A 24,252-nucleotide genomic window follows, 5' to 3' on the forward strand; every position below is an offset into this window, starting at 1 on the left:
GTGGAAACTACATTTTGTTTTCTCCCTGCCTATTTGATGAAGAGAAATGAGATGCAAGTTGAGTGCTTCTTTCTTATCCCCTTTGGAGTACAACAGTTAGGGATTCTCATTATCTTCTGAAGGGAAACAGGTGGGGGCAGTCAGGATGACAGCTTTGATGTGATGTACAGCATGGAGACATTCTTGGAGGGTGAGACTGCACTATGGCTCAGTGAAAATCACTAACATCTCTTTCTTTCTTTTTTTTTTTTTTTAACCTAAACTAATTCTGTGGTTTTTATTTATTTATTTATTTATTTATTTTATTGTGGTTTATATTTTTTAATTTTTGTCCTTACTTCCATGAGCTGGTGGGAATGCTGATGCACACCACTGGAATGCCTGCATGCATTTATAATTGCTTGGAAGGAACCTCTGGAAAAATCCTTTTTCTCTGAGGGTCCATTGTCGAGTTTTAGGTAGCTTAAATTCTTGTTAAATTCTTACTGGTATTCTTCAATAGGATGTCATTCTTACGGTGGAGTGCAAAAAGAAAACGTTAGTGTTTATGCTTGTTGGGCATGCAAGCCTGTTGTTAATTGCATTAATGTTATATTATCAGCGCTCACTGAAAAGCCAGCTATGGAAGGTGTCCTGTGAAAATGCTATTGTCTGCTGAGGCCATATGGCAAAGATGGAGGCCAATAAGCAATAATCTGTGTGTGCACGGGGGGGTGTCAATTTTCTTCCAACAGGCTCTGGTGTAGACGATCCTGTGGGAGAAGTGTCCATACAGATCGACCTGTATACCCATCCAGGAACTGGTGAACACAAGGTCACAGTGAAAGGTAGGACAAAGCGTGTGTTGTGCTCAGGCTTTGTGATTGGACCAAGGCAAATTTCCAGTTGGAAGTCATTATATTTCTGTGCGAATTTGCAGGATGTGAATCCAAAATTGTTTTTTGGTTTCACATCAGAAACGTGTAGAGGAACAGTAAATGAGCTTGTCCAGGCCAGTGAATGACATGGCAACGTACAGTCCCGTTGTTTATTGGCAACGATACATGAAGTAAACAAAAATCAGATGGCTCTCACCAGACCCTACAGTTTAACTTGTTCTGCAGAGAACACAGCAGCATGACAGAGTGATGTTGCAAAATTGCTCAGTGTAACCAAGAAATCGCAGAGCCAGGAAGAGTTCAGTGTCTCCTCTCCTCCACTCTGAAGGCCAAATTGATCCCCAAAGAGCTGCTCTGAAAATAACCAAAGTAGTGATTCATCTCAGGCTTCCTCTTCCTCCTTCATCTCCTTTGCTTGAATACAGCATATTTAACTACTTTAATTTCCTCTAAAGATATATATAAACAGCTCTCCAGGCCTCTCTTCTCCTGGATAAATCTATACTGCAATGCAAAAGCTGACTTTTACAGCTATTTTCTATGCTTCCGTCTGTTCTCCTGCAATGACCTGAGAGAAAATGAGAATTAAAGAGCTAATAATTGTGGTTTCTGAAACCACCCACAGCTCATATGCTTTGTTTGTCTTACCTACAGTCTCATTTTTCTTTTCAATAGACTTCAAAATCAGGCCCCAAAATGCCTTGTTTTTTCTTACTTTGCAGCTGATCTAGAGTTAAACACTGAACTGGCAGAGCTGCACAAATACCTGTTTTTCTTGAATCTTCATATGGCAAGAGCAAAGTGATGTCCTAAGCATTAGATTCCCTTTACAGAACAGGAGGAAAAAAAAAACAAACAAGAAAAACAACAGAAAAACAAAACAAAACAAAAACCCTCGTGTTTGTACTACAAAATAATCCTGCCCGTAATGTGTCGGGAGGCTTGCGTGTTTTGGGTTGGACTTGGTCCTCTGAAACAAAGAACTGAAAGGACATCAGAGTGGAAAGGTTTCCAGAGCAGTGGGAACAAATGAGCTTGTATTGTAAAGCAGGTTGTGACTCTCTTTTCCAGTTGTGGCAGCCAACGACCTGAAGTGGCAAACATCTGGCATGTTCCGTCCGTTTGTCGAAATCACCATGATTGGGCCCCATCAGAGTGACAAGAAGAGGAAGTTCACAACAAAGTCAAAGAGCAACAATTGGGCTCCCAAATACAATGAAACATTTCACTTGTAAGTGTGAAAAATAACCTGAGGATCTGATCTGGCAAGTTTAGATGCAGAGGACGGATAGTTTTTTCCAGTGTCCACAAACAGTCTGCTCAGGACCCAAAGGAGTACTCAAACCAGCAGCTTGGCCCAGTGTTTGGTGTCTTGGCAGCAAAAGCTAGATTACGGGAGTTTTTGCTCTGGGTGGGATGCTGATATTTGTTCTTTACAAGCATTCTTTTGGCCACTTTCAGAAAAGCATTGTGTGCTGTCAGCATATTTTACCATGCTCCATTATTTTAATGAGTTTTGTATCTGTTTTTGATATTGTTGAGGCAAAAAGTTCATTATGGCTTTTTTTTTTTTTTTTTTCTTCTCTGTGTGTTTTTTATCCCAGCTTGACTTGTGTGACATGTTATGTGAACTTGTGCATCTTTGTTTCCAAGGCTACAGCCCTTGGAAGTGGTAGCAGTTTTAGCCTTTCTCAGTGCTGAGTATTGATCTCTTCTTATTTGGCTTCTTGAAAGGATCAACAAAGGGAGCTACAAACTAGTCTTCTCCCATCTGTACAGTAAAAATGAGTAAGTCTAGGGCACCCTGCTTGAGCAGGGGAATTGGATCTCCAGAGGTCCCTTCCAACCCTGACCTCTCTGTGAGTCTCTTTATAAGAGAAGAGGTGTCCAGCAAAAAGACTGTAAATTTCTCAGGGGAGAGGGACAGGCCACATAATTTTCCTTTGATGTGGAAAAAGGCAGACTTCCTCCAAATGAAGAGATCTTTGTGCCTTTTTTTCTTTGTCTTTTAGCTTTAGAAACATCAAAAAGGTTGGGGATGTATTTCTATTAGCTGTTGCTTTAATGGGAGGTTTTGAATCTTTAACAAAGACTTCATCTAATTAAAATATTAATTACTGAAATGAAGCAATACTTAGCAGAAGCAGAAATGTTTAAAGTTGTCAGAGCTGAAAATCTATTAGCATGGCTTTAATGTTCTCTGCTCTGTTCATTTCGCAGTTCAACACATGCACACACATACAAAGGCAAGTGGAAAGGGTCGTTTATTTTCTCTTTTTAAATAGCCAGGTTGTCTTTATCGACTGTGGAACAGCAAAAATGTGCGTACACCGTATGTTTTACTTCTCCATCTGGAGTTTGGTAGAACTCATCTAGCACTCTACTCAGCTGCTGACACTTCTTTTTCGTTTGTTTGTTTTAAATGTATTGATATGTTCTGAGAAGCTGCAAGTAAACTCATGTATTTTTTTCAGCATACTGGGGAATGAAGATGGCCCTGACGCTTACGAGCTCCAAGTTTGTGTGAAGGACTACTGCTTTGCTCGAGAGGATCGGGTACTGGGGATAGCAGTGATGCAGCTCAGAGACATAGTGGACAAAGGAAGCTGTGCTTGCTGGTGCCCTCTTGGGCGCAGGATTCACATGGATGAGACTGGACTTACAGTCCTGAGGATTCTCTCTCAAAGAACCAATGATGAGGTTGCCAGAGAATTTGTGAAGTTGAAATCTGAGTCCCGTTCCACAGAGGAAGGCACCTGAGCTCAGCTGTGTAATGTTCCCTTTTCTCTTCTGCCTTGTGCCAATATGTGCAAGTGTTCTGCAATTCTCTTTTACTAATTACAAAAGGTTTTTTCATGTTGTCTTAGTCAGCTATGATAGCGCACGTGTGCTGTACAGGAAACAATCCATCAATCTGATGTGAATTATTTATTTTTTAGTAGCTGGGTAAAACACCATAGAGAATGAGACAATCTCTTCTTATTTAAGATGCAAATTCTGCTTTGTGTATATAAATTATTTTATATTGCAGGCTGGGTATGCTGGGTTTTGTTGATATGCAGCACTGTGATTTTATCCTCTGAAGCTGGCAGATGTTAAAAAGGCTCTACATAATCACACTATGAAACAAACCAACTGTATGGAAATTGGGAGAAGAATGATTTGGGGTTTTGGCAAAGCATTGAATTTATGCACTGTGGAGCTGCCAAAGGATGTTGTTGCACAGAGATTACACCCGTGTCTCAATGTGACACCTCAGTGTCTGCTTAAAACAGCAGCAGCAAATTTCTCTGAAGATGTACCCCAAATAAATGTATGACCACGAATGTGCTGCTGTGAGCATGGGCATCACCAGCAGAACAAGTGCAGAGAGGCTTAAGATCTTACAGCAAAAAGCTGCTAAGACAACACATGAGGAGCAGACTGCAGCTGCCCTGCCGTTGGAGCTAGATGGTGTGTCTTGGAGAATATAAATCCCTGTGTGCTGCTGGGAATCCTGCGTCACCATGGGGGTGCTCTAAGCTGCTGAACTCCACAAGTCACGCTTTGACTACTGTGACCGACGTGGTAAGGAAGGGAACAACATTAGAGCCATGACAAATAATATGGCTGCTATATTCTTTTTCCACTTCAATATTCTTTTGTTAGTCGTGTGTGTGTGTTTTTTTTAAAATAATTTAATACTTGCATATTTCCTGTAGCATTTTGTTAACTTAAGTAGCCGAGACCATTCCTCACTATGAAACCAGACAGGATGGCTCGTTTGGGAGAAAACAATACATTCTCCCTCTACAAGCACTCACTCTTGAGTGCTGGTGAAGGGGCAGCACGTCCATTTGGTTCTGATCTTGAAGCTGCTGTTGGCCATGCCGCGGTTGATCCACGTTGATTGTCATTAATCTGTGATCTAATGATACCATTGAAGATATTTTTGCACTATCTTGAAGAAGCATCCTGGTTTTGTTTTCTTGAAAAATGAAACACTGTTCTAATTGTGGGGATCTCAGAATTTCTAACTGAAATTTCATAAACAGGAAGGTTCGGAGTAGTGATTGTAACTGAAGTATTTTTATTATTATTTTTTCTTTGTTATGGGGGTTTTTGCTATTTCCAGCTGCCCTTGTGCTCTGGAAAGTGCAGCTGGAATGAGCCAGTCCTTGCCCACAAAGTACTGTAAACTGTCAATAAATTCAAGGACTGTGTATTGAATTACTTTTTTTGTATTTTATTTTCTATTTTCTCCGACACTTGTACAGCTGTATGATATGACTACTGTATTTCATGGGCCTGCTCATAGAGTTCAGAGACTGCACATCTGCTTTGTTCTTGTCCATGGTATATTTATAATAATGCTCTTCAAAACTTCACGCTATTTGTCATGATTTTGAATCGCTGTATGTGCCATTGTTACAAGAACTGTTAGTACAGTCTTTAATAAACTCTTTTAGCAGCATTTGGAGTTGTCTATTGAAGTGTAACTGTAATTGGATTTGCTAAATTATGTAGGTTAGAATCGCTACTGCATCTTTGCAAATTACTCTCATTTAGTATGTAGTTTTTTCCTTAGTACTGTAGATGACCAGCATGGGGTATGAGTTACACAATCCCTGTTTCTCCATGGTGGAGTGCCTCTGTCTTTGACATCTTTTCCACAAGTTCTTGGCTTCTGGTAGAGCACTGAGAAATCGCAGGAAAGCATAGAGAATAACTTACTTCCTTTTGTTTTCCTTTCTTGCCTTTTAAGTCAAGTTTCCTTTGTACTCAGGTAGCCTCCTGACGGTGCTAAATGGAAAGACTCAGGCAGGCAGTACGGTACTTTACAGATAACACGTGAAGAAAAATAATGTATACCGAATTTGATTCGTAGCTTTCAGCCTGATATGAGCATTAATACTGTGTAGATGATGTTGATGAGATGAAAGAATAAACCTTCTTGTTGTCAAGTAAATTACTCCCTCTCATTTTTTGGGGATGCTGCAAATTTCAAGAAGACAAGCGTATATAACTTGGAGATTCACGTTTCATGACGATGCAGGCCTCAATTTTTGTGTCCTGAGATCTTTTCCTGGGGTAACATGCTTAGCAGTGTGACTACGTGTAACTCAGCTACCTAATGGTCCAGCATGTAGCTGCATTTCTGTTTCTAGCCTCATCACGGGGGGAAGTTACTGAGTTTGATGCTACTGCACATGGCATGCTGTTTAAAGCACAACTTCAAAGCCCTACTTCAATACACTTAGATGGACACAAATTTCCAACTCATTGGTATGTTCACCGGTCACTGCTTCAGGGAGCTCTGCAGTGGAGAGAAATCAATAAAGAGCTGTTCAAAGTAAAAGCACTGTCTGTGTCCAGGGGGAAGAGGCCTGGGTCAGGGCAAGACGTATGGCTGGTTTTAACAGAGCTGGGAATCCAAGGCTCCTGGATGTATCGCTTATCCACCAGTCTGGCACTTGTCCTGCAAAACAAGCTTGTGAACTTCTTAATGGCAGAATCAGTTTCCCTAAGTGTTGTTTTTGTAACGTGTTTGTCTGAAACTGCCCGTCTTGGGCAGTTTCCTGGGTCTACGTTCATTCTTGACACTTTCAGGTTTTCGTTCCTGCCTGAAAAATCGTGCAGACTTGAGCTGCAACCATTCAGACTTTTCTCCTGTACTTGTGGCAATAACAGGGTGTTGTGCACGTGGCTCCCTTTGCTCTGTCTGAACACTCCCCAAAACGACAGTCGCATGTGGACCATACACTGCCTGTGTGTAAAAAGTTACATATACATCATAAATATATTAAATGGATAAATATATTTCATGTAACTATATAGGATAATTACTATACTTACATAATATTCACATAGCAATATGTAAAGGCATATATATTAAATAGTAGGTTTATATAAAAAAAATTGCTGATGTACCTGGGATGGAAACATCGTGACAAAGATGAAAAGCACCAGTAGTGGTAACATGCCACGGATTGCAGGAGGAGTCTGTGGAGTGTCGCAACACTAACTTCAAAAGGGACAGGAAAGAGGTGAGAGAGGGGCTGGATGCTGGAGGCACGTGGGTGAATTCTGCTGCTGGTCTGACTGTGCTTACCCTCGGGATTTTGCTGAATCTGTGGGAACAGCAGTTTGATATCAGACCGATATCAGTCCATCTCATGCAACTTGTGCCTCCAAGAGTGGTCACAAGCGGCTGGCCAGAGAAGAGTAAGAACAAGGTAAACCAATTATGCACTTTAAGGTGCTGGCAATGTTTAGCTTGGCATGTTTCTGAGTCTGTGACTTCCCTTTAGTAAGTCCTAAGCTATCCTTTTCCTGTTCCCATCTTTTAAGTCCTGAAAATGGGTTCCATGGATTTACAAGTTGTTTTGTGAAGACCTACCTTTTGCTTTGAAATGGTTCCAACTAATTTAATCTGATGCCTGCTATTCTTTTGTCCAAAAAGATGCTTCAGTGTTGGTCCTACCCACCCTTACTGGGGCAACCTTGCTGTAGGTGTGTATCACACCCCACCCCCATGTCATTGCTTTTGGAGGCTGCAGTGTCCCAGTTCATTCAGCTGTCCCAAACCTCTGATAATCCTTGCTGCCCTTCTTTGAATCTTTTTCCATTTACATGGGCCATTTCTGAGCTGTGAGGATCAGGAACATGAGGACCAGAACATCATCCAGCATTCAAGATGCAGACCAGGTGCTCCAGAAGGAAGCCTTTTGAAGGTAGCAGTTTGCTCCTAATCTTAGGCGCTATAAAGTCAGTAGTCCAAAAAAAAGCTTCCAGGCTGCCAGCAGAGGATCCTGGCAGGCTGCAGGGAGGAGCAGGGAGCAGACACACAGCCGGACATCCCAGGTGACAGGGACACATTTCGTAGGAACCTGAATGGAAAGTTCAAGAGGTTGCTGCAACTGAAGTCAGAGCTAGAGCAAACCTGAGAGAAAGGAGCCACCCTGCAGAGTTTCAGTGGATGGCAGAGAACTATTAATGATCTTATTCCCAGCCATTATTTGGAAAGATTAGATCATTTTCCATGAATAGAAAGAAAGCAAGCCTGGCTTTTGGATTAACAGACTTTTTGATCTTCAGGAAACTGCCTTGTAAAGCTGTGACCAACTCAGGACTGTGACACACAGTCGTAAAAATAGTTGGAGGTGTAACGTAGGACTCAAAGGGATTGGTGCATGCTTGTGACACATGGTGGGGATAGAATGGCCTTACAGGAAAGGACATTGTGTTTCTGGGTGAGTGTTGTGAGAGTGGAGACCTAAGGGCAGAGGTGGGGAAGGCATTTTATCAGTCTTCCTGGAAGAGATTAGCAGGTTGATGGATGAAGGCAAGGAGGTGGGAGGAGAATGGGAGGCTCTGGGGAGAGACTAGGACGTACCAAGTATACTGTGGGCATTTCAGGGACAGGATTCAGTTTTCCAGTTTCCGGGTAGCAGCACGGAAGGAGGAGGCAATGTAGTAGCCCTGGAGGAAGTCCAGATTCTGGTTGCATACAGGTAAGACCTGTGAACATGTTCAGTACAGCTAATGAGGCTGGTGGTAGTCCCTAGCACTTGGTTGAACACACACTGTGGGTTTGAGCCCTCCATGGTGGTTGTGCTATAATCCCACAAGATCCCTTTTCAAACTAGGAATGGGGACAAGGATTCAGCTATGTCTGAAGGGTTCTTCAGAACCTCAGTTCTCCGATATCTGGAAATCTTCACAGTTGCGCTCTTAGTGATTTATGGCCAATCCAGAAATACTTGTTCTTGCTCCACAGTGTGTTTTAGTATTTTTTTTTTTTCCTAGCTTTTGATTCTTTGATAGCACAGCTTTTGTCCAGTTTAGCAGAGATGGCAAAGTTTCTGCTCATAAGAAGTGCTCTCCATTTTGCAGTCATCTGTGCATGGTTTGTTTGCATCTGCTCTAATATGCAGCCTTTCTAAGCAGCACTTTTTTCCCTAGCTTTAAAAACAACTCATTATCCCTCCCTGCCTTCGTGGGCTTCTCATATTGCTCAGCCTGTTTCCTTTATGTCACCCATGAGTTCCTTCACTAACTCCAGCTGCAAGCAGGTCCCAAGACCTTTCAGAATCAATGAAGCCAGCTAGCAGCGATGCACACCTTTGGCAGGTTAGAGCTAGGAAATCATATATCAGAGAAAAGGTCTGAAGAAGCTGGAAGTCTCTTGGACTCTACCCCCCCTGAGATGCGTTATACACTTTGCATGTTGTTCTCCCACGCAGAACCTCCACCTTCACCAATGAAAAGACCCTGGAGGCTCTCAGACCGCCAGTTCCACATTTCAGTGTTCTCAGAAGATTCTCCTGGAAATGATGCACCCCAAGGAACTGGGGGTGCTTAACCCCTCTTGAGCTTTTAGCAACCATAACGCAGTGGTTTCTATTTCCTTGCTCTGTTTCAGGCAGTTTCTTACTGACAGGCAGTCCCTCCGAGGCAAAGTTCTTCTTTTGTGGGATTTTTTTTTTTCTTTTCTTTTTTTTTTTTTCATCTGACTCTGCTTGACCTTCCCCTTCCTGAAAAAGAGCATGTGACAGAAGGGACTACAGGGTTCACTTGCAGCCTGTCCCTCAGTCAACCAAGACCATGAAACAGGCCTTTAGACCCAGAAGAGGAACAGGAACATCCACTCTGCTCCCCCTTGGGCTAGAACAACGCAGGAATCCTCCACCAACCTCGAAATCTCAAGGAACCACAGTGAAGCTACAAGTAGAGAGCAAGACAGAGCCACGGCACCACAACCACCTTAGTGGGTTCCTCACTCCTAAACGTGTCCGAGTCGGACATGAGCGGTGCCTAATCCCAGGCCGTGCTATCAGTCTGACCTGGGGAAGCCCATGCCATCCATCCTGCCTGTCGCTGAGCAAAGGCAAGGTCGTGAGACACTGGAGACGGTTCCTGAGCACCCGTTGTGCACTGCGGAATACACTGAAGGAAAAGGGAAAACCAGAGCACTTTAGCATCTGGAAGGAAGAGTGATTGTTTCTGGCAGCCTATAGATGACAAGCAGAAGTCTGGAAGCATAGCATTATTTATTTTAGTACAATACAACACAATGTGATAATTAACGTAAGCATATTGACATTTCAAGGACTATCAGATAAGATTCAGAATACTCGGAGACCAAAGCTTTTATCTGGAGATGCTCATCTCACCCTTGAGTACTCGGGGTGATGGCAGCCCTGCAGTGCTCATTGCAAACTGTCAAAGACTTCTTCCAGGCCAGTAATGATTTCCCTTTGAGACCAAAGATCCAGCTTCACTTTCTGCCATGAACAAGTAGATAGCACCACTTCCTTCCTCTGTTATCTCAATCTCCGTGCCTCAGAGAACCCTCACATTTTCTCTGCTCCCTTGGCAAGGTTAGCTCAGATGGAATTTAACCATTTCTTACTGATCTCTACTTGATTTTAAATACCTGCGTAGTGTGCTTGTTTGTTTGTTTTGTTTTCTTCAGAGATTAAATCCCTTACAAACCATTATTTTTCCCTGTATTTATGGCTTAAATAACTTATTCTGTGGGCTTTTAGTGCTTCTGTGAGTTGCTCTTTTTAGCGTTTTCACTGCTTTTTGGAAGCAAACCCAGAATAACACCTCCTTTTATCATCATCGTGATTTTGTGGTGACAAAAATCTGTCAGTTGTCGCATCTGGTAATGTCATTATTAATAGCAGCTGTTTGCCGATCACTGAGCTACTGGTCTCCTGTAATGGCAACTGTCAGCCAAAAAGATTTCCATCTCTTGGCTGTAATTCAGATAAATGAGAATATCAACGCTGTGCACCAACCTAAGGGGATGTACATTTGAGTGATGCAAATTTTGTAGACAAAGCAGAAGTCGCAGTGCCTGCTGTGCATCCTTCTTTTTCCCGAGATGCTCTTTCCTAAGACCCATTTTGTTATCCCGTGGTGTTTATCAAGCCTACCAAAGTAAGCCTTTTCTGCCTGCATCTTCAGAAGCAGAAGAAATTTGTTTGCTAAGATTTACCCCCCTCCTAGTCACAGCTAGAGACTCGCAGAGGCGTATCACAGTGAAAGAGGTGATGAAGTCAGAAAGCTGCCTTTAATCTAAGTTGCTGCTAAACATGGTCAGTTTATCCTGCTCTCAAGCATGGCAGTTTGTCAGGCTGCAGAGCCTTATTTGGAATTATTTTTATGTGCCTGCCTGGAGTCAAGCCTAGGTCAGGTCATCTGTTTCATCAGAGGAGGAAGTTTCAGAGGATGACCATCATGGATGCAATAAACACGCACAATGGTGACCGAGGTTTTTTTCAAAGCTTGGCAGCAACAGCAGCATATTCCCTTGTGGCGTGGGGGGAGCAAGTCTGAAGAAAGAAACTGTTTCAGGAATGTTTCTTATTAGGTTTTTAAACATCTTTTTTTTTTTTTTTTTTTAAGCCTAAAACAATTTTAAAATTTTTTTTTAACCTAAAACAGTTTTTTTTTTTAAAAAAAAAAAAGTAAGAAAAAAAAAACACCATGCCCTCACACATAGATACCCTCACCCCACCTCCCTCACACAAGCAATTTTTTTTTATCCCTTTTCACCCCCATTGGAAGAAGCAAAACGTTCATCTGCAGGAGCCTGAGACCACAGTCGGTGCTGGATGTGAAACTATTGTACAACAGCTGTAGAAGCCACTCTGTGTGCTTCCTCCAAACCATTCCTTTTTTATTATTTTATTTTTTATTTCTTTTTCTTTTTAAACTGACCATAATGCTGCATGAGCAATCCCTGCATGTTCTTCTGCAGGGGGAGCTTGTAGTTCAGCCTAGAAACTGGAATAAGGAGAAACAGCTGGAGAATGTCTAGTTCATTTAGCTGGAGGCCAGACTAACAAAACCCTTGCCATTACTCCCTGAATGAACCAAGTACAAAGGCTTCAGTCACCTGGTTAGTGCTGCTTCCTATGAAATCAATTCTCCAAAAATGACGAGTTTAGTAGGAAAAGAAAGTAAAAGCTCTGTTGGGAGAAGTTTTGCTTTACAGATTTGTAGGTTGTTGATTTTGACAGTGACTTCTTCAGCAACTTTTTTTTTTTTTTTTTTTTTTTTTCCTTATCTGGGAGCAGTCCTGTTAAATGAGAAATATAAGAAATCTTTCACACCCCCAGGATTATGTAGCAAACCTCTTCCAGTTACAAGCTCAAGTGTTAAACCCCCTTTCAACGTCTCTGTGATGTCACATCAGCAGAAATGTCGTAAGCCATGCTTCCCAAAAGCCTCCTGATAATTGTCGTTATGGCACTCAGTGACCACTCCTCCCTCTTAGTCCATTTCCAGCCTTTCCACAATAGAAAAGACACCTCAACAGCCAATAAACCACTCCTAAAATCCTTAGATGTAGTGATGCCAGCAAATGCCCTTTTTCACTAAAAATAACAGCAAACAAGATGAAGGCTGAGGAACTATGGGTGGGAAGAATCTTTTTTCTTCTCTGTCCTTGAAGTCATTTACTGTTTTTCTCTCCCATTTCATAACTTACCGCTCCTTGTCCGAGCAGTCAAGGCGAGTTGCGCCTCTGTCCATGTTGAATCTTTCAGTTCTGCTATTGAGAAAGCCTTCAGGCTTTGCCTGTGCTACCTGGAGTAGCTGTAGCAATCAGGGAAAACGAGTAGGGGGACAAGAGAGGAATGTGGCTTGAGAATATCCCACTTGCAATTTTCTCTGAGTGATGTGGGCTGGTGAGATGGGAGAGAAAGAAACGTGTTTTGCTCCTTGACAGTTCTCGTGTTCAGGCTCTAGTGCCTGTCTGGGGCCATTCCCAAGCCGGTGTGGATCTCATCTGTTCTGGAAAACACCATTCTCCCAATACGATGAGCATCGGCATACTAAGTGCAAATGCTGTAGCCAATTTTGTACATACTGTAGGTTTCATCTGAGTCATGCAATTTGGTTTCAAAAGATTGACAGAAAAACGTGATTCAGTGGAAAGCATCACAAGCATCTGTGTAAAAGCCATTCTCCCAAGCGATGAAAAGCCATCTACTTCAGTGGCAGAGGAGTTCTTTGGCTCTCTTGTAGTTTGCAACCCCACCATCTGCCCTGTTTGCTACAGACTGTTCTGGATTTTCCTGTACTTCACCAAAGCAATAATGACTGCAATATGCTTAACAGCCGTAGCGTTAAAGCCAGGGAAGAGCGAGTAAGTCGGTCACTTGGTTTCACCTACTGCATTGCACAGGCCGTGGTGCATCACCCAGTGTACTCAGCTTTGGGTTCAATAGCTTTGGAGATGTCTGTTGTCTCCCCCAGAGAAACATGCCCTTTCTTTCTGGTAAAATGCTAAGAAATGGAGATCAAGCCTTATTTTTTTGCTCTGTTGGTGAACAGTTTGAACGTCTTCAGCTTTCTGATGTCAGCTTGGTGGGTTTGAGGCTTCCAGCCCCTGGTTCTTACTGGATTGCAGGCTCACGACAGGAGGTCTGGTGGTGACAGCAAGAGAAGATGAGAGATTTGGCTGGGTTGCCTAGCTCTAGGTTTAACAGAAAAATATTAGTTGTTGCAATGAACCCACACGGACCCAGACAGTCATCTTGGAACTGGGTCCAAAACCAAAGAAGGAAGAAATGCCAAATTCACAAACCATCACCAATTCCTGTACTTCCATGTTTCAGAAGTCTCCTGGAAGGTCCAGGCAGTGTTCTCCCCTCTCCATCCCACTGAACAGCTGCTTAGAGATAAGCTAATGTATCTGTTTCCTTGTCCCACCTTTCCTGTGAAGCCCCAGAGACGGATTAACAATTAATAGTCCACCCTCCATGGGCTGTGGGTAGCACAAAGTTTCCCTTTTAAAAGTCTGTTTGCTACATCTTTCTCAAATACACAAGATTTTCCTTTTTCATGAAACAGCCTTCCCTGTTGGAGTCTCTCAATCAGTCTTACATGTTTGTGGTAAGCAATGGGTCAGCCCTCTGAGGACAGAGAGATTTTCATCTCCTAAAGGAACGGGACCTTGCCACCTTCTCTTTTATACCGAGCCAGTTCCTCATATCATCTAACTGGACTATATGTAGAATATGAATCCTATAAATATTTTTCCCCTCCTAAAGACAGCCCCCCTGAATCTTCAGGGATTTCTTTCCCTATTACTAACATAGTAAATAATGAAGAAAATGCAATAATTCTAGAAAAAGAACTAAAAGTTCTAGTTCTAAAAGTTCTAGAACTATCAAAAACAACAAGAATAATCAAAAATAAATAAATACATTAAAAAAAAAAAAAAAAAAAGACAATTTGCCTGTGCAGCAGAAACAATGCTAGAGGCCTTGTGTAGCCTTTTTGGTGAGCTTGCTTAGCCAGCATACAGGGTCTGGTTCGGCAGCCCCCTCGTACTTTTTACATGAGTGAAGGAGGAGTGAAGCAACTCTGTAATGGACTGTTTCGCAGAACTGAACGTTGTAAAATTCTGTCATAAAATATTTAGTGAGGACAAAATTTTCTTGTCAAGCTGTGTGGGAGCAATCCTCCTTTTATCTACAGCGCAGCAGCACGAGCAGATTTCCCACATGCTTGCTATACCAACACGCCTGGGCTCTGGTCTGCGTGTGGGACCTTAGCCAGGAGAAATGCGTTCTTCGCCACTTGTGTAAGCGCTTACCTGTGTTACGGGCCCTGCTTTGGGCAGAGTGATGCTGTGCAATCGGCTGCTGTGCAGAAATGGGGGGATGAGATCCTGCAAGCATAGCTCTGCTGGCCCAGCACCAGCCAGCTGCAGGGCTCTCTGTGCCAGGTTAATCGTATTATTTTTGTTAGGAGCTGGGCCTGGCACAGCTACTGCTCAAACACAGCACAAAGAGTTCTTTATAGAGGCCTTGGAACAAAGGCTCGTGAGACATGACAAAAATCAGGAGAAATGATCATCTGGGAAAAAAGCCTCTGGTTCCTTTTCAGCTCGAGGACAACTGGCAGGTGAGCTGCAGAGCTGTACCAGCCAGGTATTATCCGCACTGAGTGCTGTTTCCTATTAGGTTCCAAGCTAAATGTACTTTACAGAAAAGATTTTAATGGAAAATATCTTAAACAGGATGGTAGAGCCTTACAGCATACAGCAGTTTATTGTTAGAGCAGCATTAATGTTTGAAAATGACCCGGACAGGTTAATTTTCATGCTATGGGACAAGCTGACTTTCCTGCCTCTTCAGGAAAGCAGTGGAGCTGTGGGCTGTGCAAGCACGGCACGTATCCCCGTGTTGACTGTTAGGCATTAAATCAACCACTCGGACTGAAGGCATAACTGGAAGCACAGCTCTGTCCACGTGGCAGTCTGGATGTCCTGGGTGCGCGGTGGCACACACCGAGGGCTCCGTCGTCCTCCCATTGCCCAGACCATGCTTTGGTCTAAGTGGGCACCTGGAGCATCCCCACGGAGAAACAACACTTAGTCAAGTTTCCTCCCAGTAGAAGTCACAGCATGGCACCCAGTGGGGAAAGATTATGTGGTAGGCAAGACCAGTTTTGGTGTCTCCTTTGTGAACCGGCCACAGCAGTTAAATGTGGATGGTGTGAGTGTGTGTGTGTGTGTGTGGGAGGGGGATACAAACCCTCAAAATTTCGTGTATGGCCAAGGGCTGGTGACAGCAAAGTCCCCCTGTTAGATGGGGGAGGACACAAACCGCCCCCTGCGTCACACCAGCCTGCTCCAGCTGTGGGGGGGCTGCAGGTGGGGCTGGGGCAGGAGGAGGCTGCTGCCCTGGCTTGTCTTTGGTGCTGCAAAGAAAACCAAAACCTTTTCTGAGTGTATTTCCCTCCCTGGATATGGTTCAGAGAAGTTCAGCGTGGGGCCTGTCCTGAGAAACATCGCAGGTGCCACGGCTGACAGCGTCCAGAGGCAGCGGAGAGGCAAACTGGAGCAGTACGGGGAAAACAGCTCCCCTCTTTCCTTTGAAGTGATGCAGAGCTAAAGCCAGCCCTCTTGGAAAGCAAAGCGACTCTCTGGGTTGTGAATTCACATGCGCTGAGGCTCCTTCAGAAATCATTTCCAACTTCTGTTAGCGGGGAGTTGCAAGAGATCAAAGCCTTAGGTAAGTAGGGCACCTATTAAGTCGAGCCTTTATCTTTTATTGAGAGGAGATGGGAGAGAGCAGGAAGCTTGATTTTGCAAAGCTAAACCAAAGGTTTATTTTGGTAGCTAGGGGATATCACAGGAGTCTTCACAGTGGCTTTGGATTTGCATCTTTCAACAGCGTCCCCAGTGTGCAAGCAACGTACTCAGGAACACCAAAAACCTGTAGGGAAATGAGGAAACAATGCTAACAAAATATTCTTTTTTTACTTTTTTAACTCATTCTCCTGTGTATTTAAACTGCCCTTGGGTGTGTCATTGTTAAAATTATTCCTCCTTTTCTTATTTGTCTGATGCCTCTTTTTAAAAACCTAAATGTTGTTGCTGAGGAGAACAGAGGCTTTCAGGTTTATCTGTGACATTGGCTTAACTCAGCGTTCCCAGAGAAGGGGGAAACTATTCAGCTGCTCAGAAAAACATGGGAATGCGTGAAAAATCCCAGCAAAACATAATTCCTGCTTAATTTACCCTCCCCAAACCTCTTCCAGAATCTCGGCAGCCTCAGTACAAAGGCCTCTGTATCATCACTGGCAGTAACCAAGAGCCTGAACCTTAATGAAACACCCAGCAGCCAGTAGGTTTCTGGAAGTCCTTTGGCAAAATTCCTCCTCTGCTAGCAAGGATATCACTGTGTGTGAGCCTGTTCTCATCAGCAAAACCCCTTCAAGGTGGAGCTGACCCCTTGAGAGCGAGGGAATCAGCTCTGTGCACCTCTTACCCTGCCTGAGCAGCCTCCATGCTCTCACATTCCCGCCCTCCCCAGCGTTACGCCAGAGCTGCACATTTTGGGGGATAAGTATTTTCATCATTTATGCCCTATGTTGCTTTTAATGAACCCTATTGTAATTGATGTGATATTAGAGTATTTTTTTTCACATTTTAAAGCTCTAATTCAAGATGAATGATGCTAGACAGAAGTCAGTGATCACGTATAACAATGTTATAAATGTTTTTAGTCGTAGGAGTGCCTGTGTATTTAAGTTTAATGCACATTTTGTGATCTTTTACTTGCTTGCACAAAGCTAGGTGCTTGGGGTGAAAGTCCGATTTATTATCCTGTTGTAAGCTCAAAGTCCTGTAACGTTAGTGATGTTAAGTATCGATTGGGTTAATGATGGCAATTTCAGTCACAGGAAAAGTGAAGGTGAACCTGATCATAAAGCTTGCACAAGCCTTGGCACACCTCTAACGATACGACCTGAGCTTCACCTCTATTGAGATCAGGGCTTTTTTCTGTTACTATTCCTTAGCCGATGTTTTATAAAGATGTCTCTCTTGCCTTTTAATGTTCTTTTCTTGTCATGTTCTCTACTTTTTACTGCTGATAGGATAGTTTAAAACCTTTGGAAGGTTTCTCTGTGGGTACTTAGCCATGATCGAAACTTCCAGTTTCTCCAGAAGGCTCCGGAATGATCATTTTGAAGGTCTTGTCATTGGTATTCTAACAAACTGCTGGGAAACTGAGATTTTTTGCATCAGCCAAAGGGAAGTAGGCACATAAATCTTCCTGAAATTCACTGGAAGGTGACAACCACACTATTGCAAAAGTGAAAATGGAAACTATGGTCAGAAGCTCTCATGACAGCAGTGGGCTGTGACGATTACATGGACATGTGCTTCCTTTAGACTCAGATTGTGACACTGTCTTTAATTGCACGTCTTACTCTTATTTTTGATTGTGGGATCAGTTTGTGCAACAAACATCTGACACATGCCTTAGAACAAATCAAGCTGGAATTAACAATGCCGGGGAGGCCTGCCTGAATCCTAATCAGGAACAATAGCTGCATTTCTGCAGAGCTCTCCCTCCCTGGGGTCTTGCGCTACTCCTTCATATGTTTTGGAGTGAGGGGCTGTTTATAGCCTCATTAGAGAGTGTTTAGCATTAAATGTCAGGAAGCATCTGCTGGCACATTTCTTTGTAGAGGACTTTTAAATTCTGCAAGTGAGTTTGGGTAGCTGTCTTGAATATACATGGGAGTTCCCTCCAGAGACTTGGATCATGTCTTTGAAGACAAGTTAAAGCTGCCTTGTTGCAAATACACTTCACAAAATTGGGTTCTCAGTAAACAGTCACGCTGAATATTCAACAGCAGAAGTTCCCATCTTCCCTCATTTCTGTAACATCCACCCTCTGGCCCATATCTTAGGCACCCATGGGTGACTTTTTAGCTGATATTATTGCCATGTAGCTTTCACACACGGCCACTACATGCCTCCAAGAGACACAGGCTGCAGCCGTAAAACTGGCTAACCAAGACGTTGACCTCACCTGGACCCTTGCATCACAGTTCACTATCCCATGGGTTGTGCCAGCACAAGTCTTTGTGCGACCAAGTTTTGAGCTCAGCTGCTGAAAAGCTCTGCTGTCACTGTTTGTATTGTGCTGACATTGTCTTAATGCCTGCGGCAGGGAGGCAGATAAGGAAAACAACCTGACTGAAAATGCAAACATACACTTTATTTATTTATTTATTTTTCTTTAAATCAGCTCCCAGTTTGAGGAAGGGGACAAGCAGGAGCTTCTGGAGGTGGTTTTCATGTCGAACGCCATGTCTCATGAAACTGCACTAGTGGTCTCTGGCATAACCACATTGTTTGCAGGGAGATTCGTACCCAACAGCTCTGAACTAAGGTGTCCTTAACTCAAAGTGCCCATTTCTCTTCACACTCAACTAGTACGTGTTCTTAGACATTCAGTTATGTATTACAGACAAACTGCATTGTCTTTGCGGCCTGCATGGCAGGTCCTAGAGAATGAAGTAGGGCTGGCCCTTGTCCAAAATGTTGGGTGAAATCACACGGCCGATGGATGCATCTGTGTTTTAGGACCAGTCATCAGTTTGGGTGGTTTTGTCTTTCTTGCTTGGATCTGCAGGAGCACCAAACCTCATTTTTCTCTGCTTCATCTACCAGTGCTATGCTGAACTTTCTCATTCCAGGAAGGTTGGTGCCCCCATTACTGGAACCGCTGTGAGAAATCACTAGAGATCTGTCCTTCACCACATCCCTTTCCCAGCATACTACAGCCATAGGACGAAGCCACAATACAGCGAGAGGTTTCTAAAGCAGAACTTCAGAATGGAGAAATACTTTCAGTAGCTCTCTACAAATGACTGTATTCACAAAGAACAAGAGAGATAGGTTAGTAATCTCACCTACGGTCTAGAACCTGGAGACAGGCAGAATATGGGAAACCTTCCCTTCTATGTTGTGTTTTGTGAAGGGAAAAAACAACTTTTGGAAGCATTCCTCTGCAAGAAAGCTGGAAGAGTGAAGGAGGTTAAGGGAAGAGCAAACTGTGTATGCTGTTCTTGCAAAATGATTTTCCATTAGGCAGCAGCACGTCTTTCTTTCCCCGTGAAATATTGCATCATTCTTAAACAGTAGCTTTTAAACTCCAAACAAAAGGAGTTGTCATGCAGTGAAAGCTTTAATCTCAAGCTGTACTTTTAGTTCTAAATTATTAGCCATTGTTAATTTGAAGTCATTTTTACTTTAGTGACCAAAACAGCATAGACAGGAAAGAATTGTAATTTTGTGTATCCTCCAAGGCTGACTGTGAACACTGTAAAAGTCTTCCTACCAGCATGCAGACTCAGAGCCACACTGCTTGGTGACAAAATGCTAGCAGGAGAGGATGGCATGTTAGTATTGATACTAACGGAATCCTGCTGTGTGGTGGCATCTCTCTCTCTCTCTCTCTCTCTCTCTCTCTCTTTTTTTTTTTTCCTTTAGAAGCCATTTTTCAGTTTTAAAAATAGTGTGATGTACCAGTGCTAGAACCTGAAAGTGAGCAGAAAAAAGCTTATTCCTTCTACCTCCCAGAGAGGGTGAAGAGTCCCTTTTTTAATATATATATATATATATATATATATATATATATATATATTTTTACCAGGACTTTGGGATAACTTGTGCTCTTTTTACCTCTGAGAGGATTAACACTTCTCACGCACTGAGATGTCAGCGACGTATTTCTAAATGCCTCGTAGTCCTTGATGCCTCCTACTTGATCTCTTGAGGAAGTAAAGAATTATTATTCTCTTTTATAAATAAGAAAATAGAAGTTAAAGCAGTAACAAGTGACTTGCCTAGAATCTGTCACAGGTGCGAGGATGGCTTTGAGCCTCATTTCACTGTTTGCTCAGTTGGCTGTCCTTCCTTCTTTCAATGCTCGCATGAACCTATTAGTCATAACCATGGCCCATTATCTGCTGGGAGAATGTTAAATAAAGGCAGTAAGCTTTTGCTGCCATGATTGTAATCCCATCTGCTGCACTGAAAACCAAAGAATTTAATTGGAAAAAAGCTACAAAGAGTAGTGGTACGGACAAGGCTCTTCATTAGCTGGGAACAAAACACATACAAAAAAAAATCCCAACTAAACAGACATCATGGTTAAGGAGATGTGAAGTACCTTTTAAAAAGCCTTCCATGTCAATAATTTAGCATGTTGCAAGGTATGTCAACATTAAATATTTATTTATTTTTTAACGTATTTAAACCTGACACTAATTCTGAATTTTTCAGACAGAAGATGTCATCAGCCCCAAAAGTAGGTGGAAAAACAGCCCACAAATCAAAGCTTGTGAGTTAGCACTGGGGGATTGTTTTGCAGGAAAGTGCAGGAAAATCTGCAATGCTGGTATGGTTTGATAAATGCCACTTAGATTATTTTTTAAAAAAATCTTAAGTGTTCATATTACACCCTATCCCATTTGTGCTTAAGTGATTTTTTTAGACTAGCTCTGTCTCTTCTCTACTTCAGAATTATTTTTGTTGCTTTTTATTTTTCTTTTTAAAGAATAAATAGGGCACTGTAGTAAATAATTGTGTGTCAGAAGTTGAACCTCTGTGCTTTGTTAGCATAGGCATGGCAACCAGAAGCCTGCATCAGGATCCTGTCATGCTCAGTGCTAGAAACCCCCCAAATACTGGGTTATGCCACTGAAGTTGCATACATTTTGTAAGTCCTTATGGGAGGTAGTGAAATGTCTAGCCTTTGAGAAAAAAACATGTTTTATGTTTGAAAAACTCAACCCGTGAAAAGAAAATAAGTCTGCTGGCTGCAGAAAGTTGAGCACAATGTCTTGTTTGCATCTCTGGCTACTGCTTTGGCTGCAGCAATGGGCACAAGCAGGGTTTTAAGGTCACATTACTCTCAGATGAAATACAGAGTCCTGCCTATGGTATGAACCTTTTTTAATACCTGATGTCATACCCAAGTCCAAGGATCAATTGCTTTTTATTTGCTCAGTGCAACGCAGTGCCATGTTCCACCCACGGCTTCGGGAACTTTGCCTTTTCTCTTGCAGCCGTTCCTGAGTAGACGAAGCGCACCGAGACATCCTGTAACTCCTGGATCACATTCAGCCTGTCCCTGCGCGGGTTTACCTCCAGATCCTGGAAAGCGTGGTGCTCCCTAGCGAGCTTCGCAGCTCCACTGGAGAGAAGCCTGGCATGCTCTGCTGAATAATCCTCCAGGGTTTTTGAAAGAAGCCGCAGCTTTTTGCATGGTGCTGAAAACAATCCTTCTGCTTGCCTTGGCAAACAGCTTCAGATAGAAAAGACGACACAGAACAGCCAGGTAGGCCAATTTCTTGTTCTGGAAGAGAAGTAAAGCCTTGAATAGGTGTCTGGATTTCAGGTATTTTTGCTGTGTGTTTGGTTTTTTTCTTCTTTTGCATACTGGATTTTTCTGCATCTGTAAATGCTGGGTCTGGAGAAGAATAGGTCATATGTCTAAGTTTTCTTTATGCAGTGCCAGCTTTACTGTGAGTAACACACAGAAGTAGAGGGAGTTTGGACCACAGAAGCGAGGTTTTAACAAAGCTTTCCAATGGCGGTGGGAAAGCACAGGTTCATTTTTCTGGCTTTGGATCTAGGCCCCTCTTCTGCCTCCCTGAAGAGAGAGACAGACCTCTTCTCCATTGTGTGCCTGCACATAAAATGTGCTCGGTGTTGTTCTTGCTGATGGCAACTGCATTCTAGTTTAACAGCGAAGGCATGAAACATGGGAACGTCTTGCCTCCATCAGAAAAGGTTTTGTGTTGTAACTGGCTCCAGAGAAGACGTGCTCTCGCTCAGAGTGGGAGATGAGTCCATTAATGAGTCCGTCGTTTTCTGGCCTGCTGTACAGTAAGTGATAAATGGCCTCCTGCCTTTAAAACTGGAGGGGGTAAGCCTAGAAGGCCAACAGGTGGATGCCCAGAGACTATGAATGTGAAGACCTGGTTAGATGAAACACATCCAAAGTTTCTTCTGAACTACAGAGAAAAATGGTCACTTCTCACCCAGCATCCTGTCTTATCTTACATAGGATATTTTCTACCTTTTCCCCATATCTAATACTGGTTTGATTTTTAGCCCAGCAGTAAGACGCTTTAGCCATATATTTTCACCACACGTTGCTCATCCCTCTTTCTGCCTGTGAATACATGACAATTTGGGCATCCTGACACAAGCAAAGTCCAACAAAAGCCTGCATGAGATTTGCTAAGTGAGTTCACAAGGGAGAGGACTCCTTTTATACTAAAATTAACTTGCTGCACTAACCTTTATGTATATCCCTGCAAATTATAACTTATTTCAAAAATAGTATTAAAAGGAAAGGTTAAGTCCATACTATCAGTGATAGAGGCACCTTTTATATCTTTGTTACTCAGCTGCAAACCATCAGAGCAAAATATCCTGTGTTTCACATTACAGGAGAAGCACTTCCTTTTGAGTGAATGCCTTGTTTTTCTTAGTGATAAAACCTCTCTGTGGCTCTCTAGTCAAATGTGCGACTTGCTGCACTTCAGCTTTGGTTTTAGTTGTTAGGGCATTCACAACCTACATACGTTTTAGCATTACTGAAAGTCACTATTCTGGGCTTAAGCAAAAAAGTAGAGCATACTCTTTGCTGCGAGAGTAGCTCCCTTCAAGTCAGGCTGGAAGCCTGCTACCAGCATCATTGGAAGGTTCATCACCACATTGGAGAGACTGCTGTGTGCTTGTTGGTGGCACACTTTCCACGCACTTGGTGTAACAATGCTTAGTCTGGAGAAATGTCCAGTCCCTTACATTGTGGGTCCAGGCTAGGACCCCTTAATGTTTGTGTGTGCTCAGCGTTGGCTCCAGGAGGAGCAGGACTAGATTCTTCTATGTGTGTAGGGTGATGAAACGGTGATGGTGAAAAGCCACCTGAGTCCCCAGGACTTGTTATCATTTTAAGGCTCAAAGAGATGAGTTCTGCTCTACTCTCTAGCTACTGGATGGATGTATTTAACTATATTTTTAGATATGAAAATGAATTTTCCTTCTCAAAAGTTGAATTGTGTAGTTTTCCAGTGTTTCCAAAGCTGTATCCTGAGCAGGATCATTGTTAGGAGGAAATGCAAGGAGATCACAGTCTTTGCTTTTCCTCGTATGGTGAACAGCAGTGCGAGAGTCTTCCACCAAGGCTGGGCAACACAACGGTGAATCCAAGGTCAAGCCTGGGCACAAGCCCAGCAGACAAGGCCAATTAGTGCAACCTGTAGATGAACAAGGCTCCTTTACACTTTCCCTGACACAACCCAGGGGCCTCTGAGCCCTGCCCACATCCATAGGTAATTTAGCATTATGCTTTCATCCATTGCTTCCTTTCTGCTCCACTGTTTGTTATCCTGAGTTTACTGGGACTTGTAGCTGCTACGGGTTGTGGTTTCAGTGACCACCTGCATTACCCACTAGTTAAACATCGAGACCTTCACTTTCATTTCCCTGCCCTTTGATAAGAGTTGTTGTTTTTTGCAATTTATACTGCTGTTGTTGTAAGGAATTTGCCAACACTTTATCCACCAGCCATTTCACTTCTTGGACAAATAAGATTTAGTTTACTTTTCCATCTTAAATCTGTTCTGGTGGCTTTATAACAGTACAAAAGATATGGATACAGCCATGAGGGGAGTGAGAACAATGATTTTGCTCAACTTATGGTTTGTTTCAACAGACTGCTGTGTTGTATCCTGATTAGGATTGCTCTCCCTGCTATTATCTTCTAGACCCTTCTGTCTGTGGCGCAGTGCCCTTGTGGATGTGGAGGCACTCTTTTCTCTGAGTGTTTCTTCCCAGAGTTTCCTCTTAAGTTATAGCCTCTTACTTTTGCTACCTTGCCTTCACAGCTCCCTTTGCTTAGCCCTGAAGTGGTTGGGCAGTTGGACGTGGCCTTTTTAGGTCCCTTCCAACTGAACTATTTTCTATTCTATTCTATTCTATTCTATTCTATTCTATTCTATTCTATTCTATTCTATTCTATTCTATTCTATTCTATTCTATTCTATT

The 24,252-nt window shown here is 42.8% G+C and overlaps 2 protein-coding genes across 13 annotated transcripts in view; both read left to right on the plus strand.

Annotated features, from left to right (window-relative positions):
* UNC13B (unc-13 homolog B) overlaps positions 1-5,826 on the plus strand; it is a 214,608-nt gene extending 208,782 nt beyond the window's left edge. For 11 of the 12 annotated variants that reach the window (XM_035309460.1, XM_035309461.1, XM_035309464.1 and 8 more), the window contains 3 exons: positions 735-827; positions 1,950-2,109; positions 3,353-3,638. In XM_035309460.1, coding sequence (XP_035165351.1) covers positions 735-827; positions 1,950-2,109; positions 3,353-3,638 — 539 coding nt within the window. Of the gene's footprint in view, positions 1-734; positions 828-1,949; positions 2,110-3,352 lie in introns of all 12 variants that reach the window. The other variant, XM_035309454.1, reaches the window with a different exon arrangement.
* A 15,434-nt stretch (positions 5,827-21,260) lies between these two features.
* LOC118156293 (phospholipid-transporting ATPase ID-like) overlaps positions 21,261-24,252 on the plus strand; it is an 82,394-nt gene continuing 79,402 nt past the window's right edge. The window contains exon 1 of the mRNA XM_035310237.1: positions 21,261-21,532. The gene's annotated coding sequence lies outside the window, so the exon portion shown is untranslated. The remainder of the gene's footprint in view (positions 21,533-24,252) is intronic.

This window comes from Oxyura jamaicensis, chromosome Z, assembly GCF_011077185.1.
Source record: "Oxyura jamaicensis isolate SHBP4307 breed ruddy duck chromosome Z, BPBGC_Ojam_1.0, whole genome shotgun sequence".
Classification (NCBI taxonomy): domain Eukaryota; kingdom Metazoa; phylum Chordata; class Aves; order Anseriformes; family Anatidae; genus Oxyura; species Oxyura jamaicensis.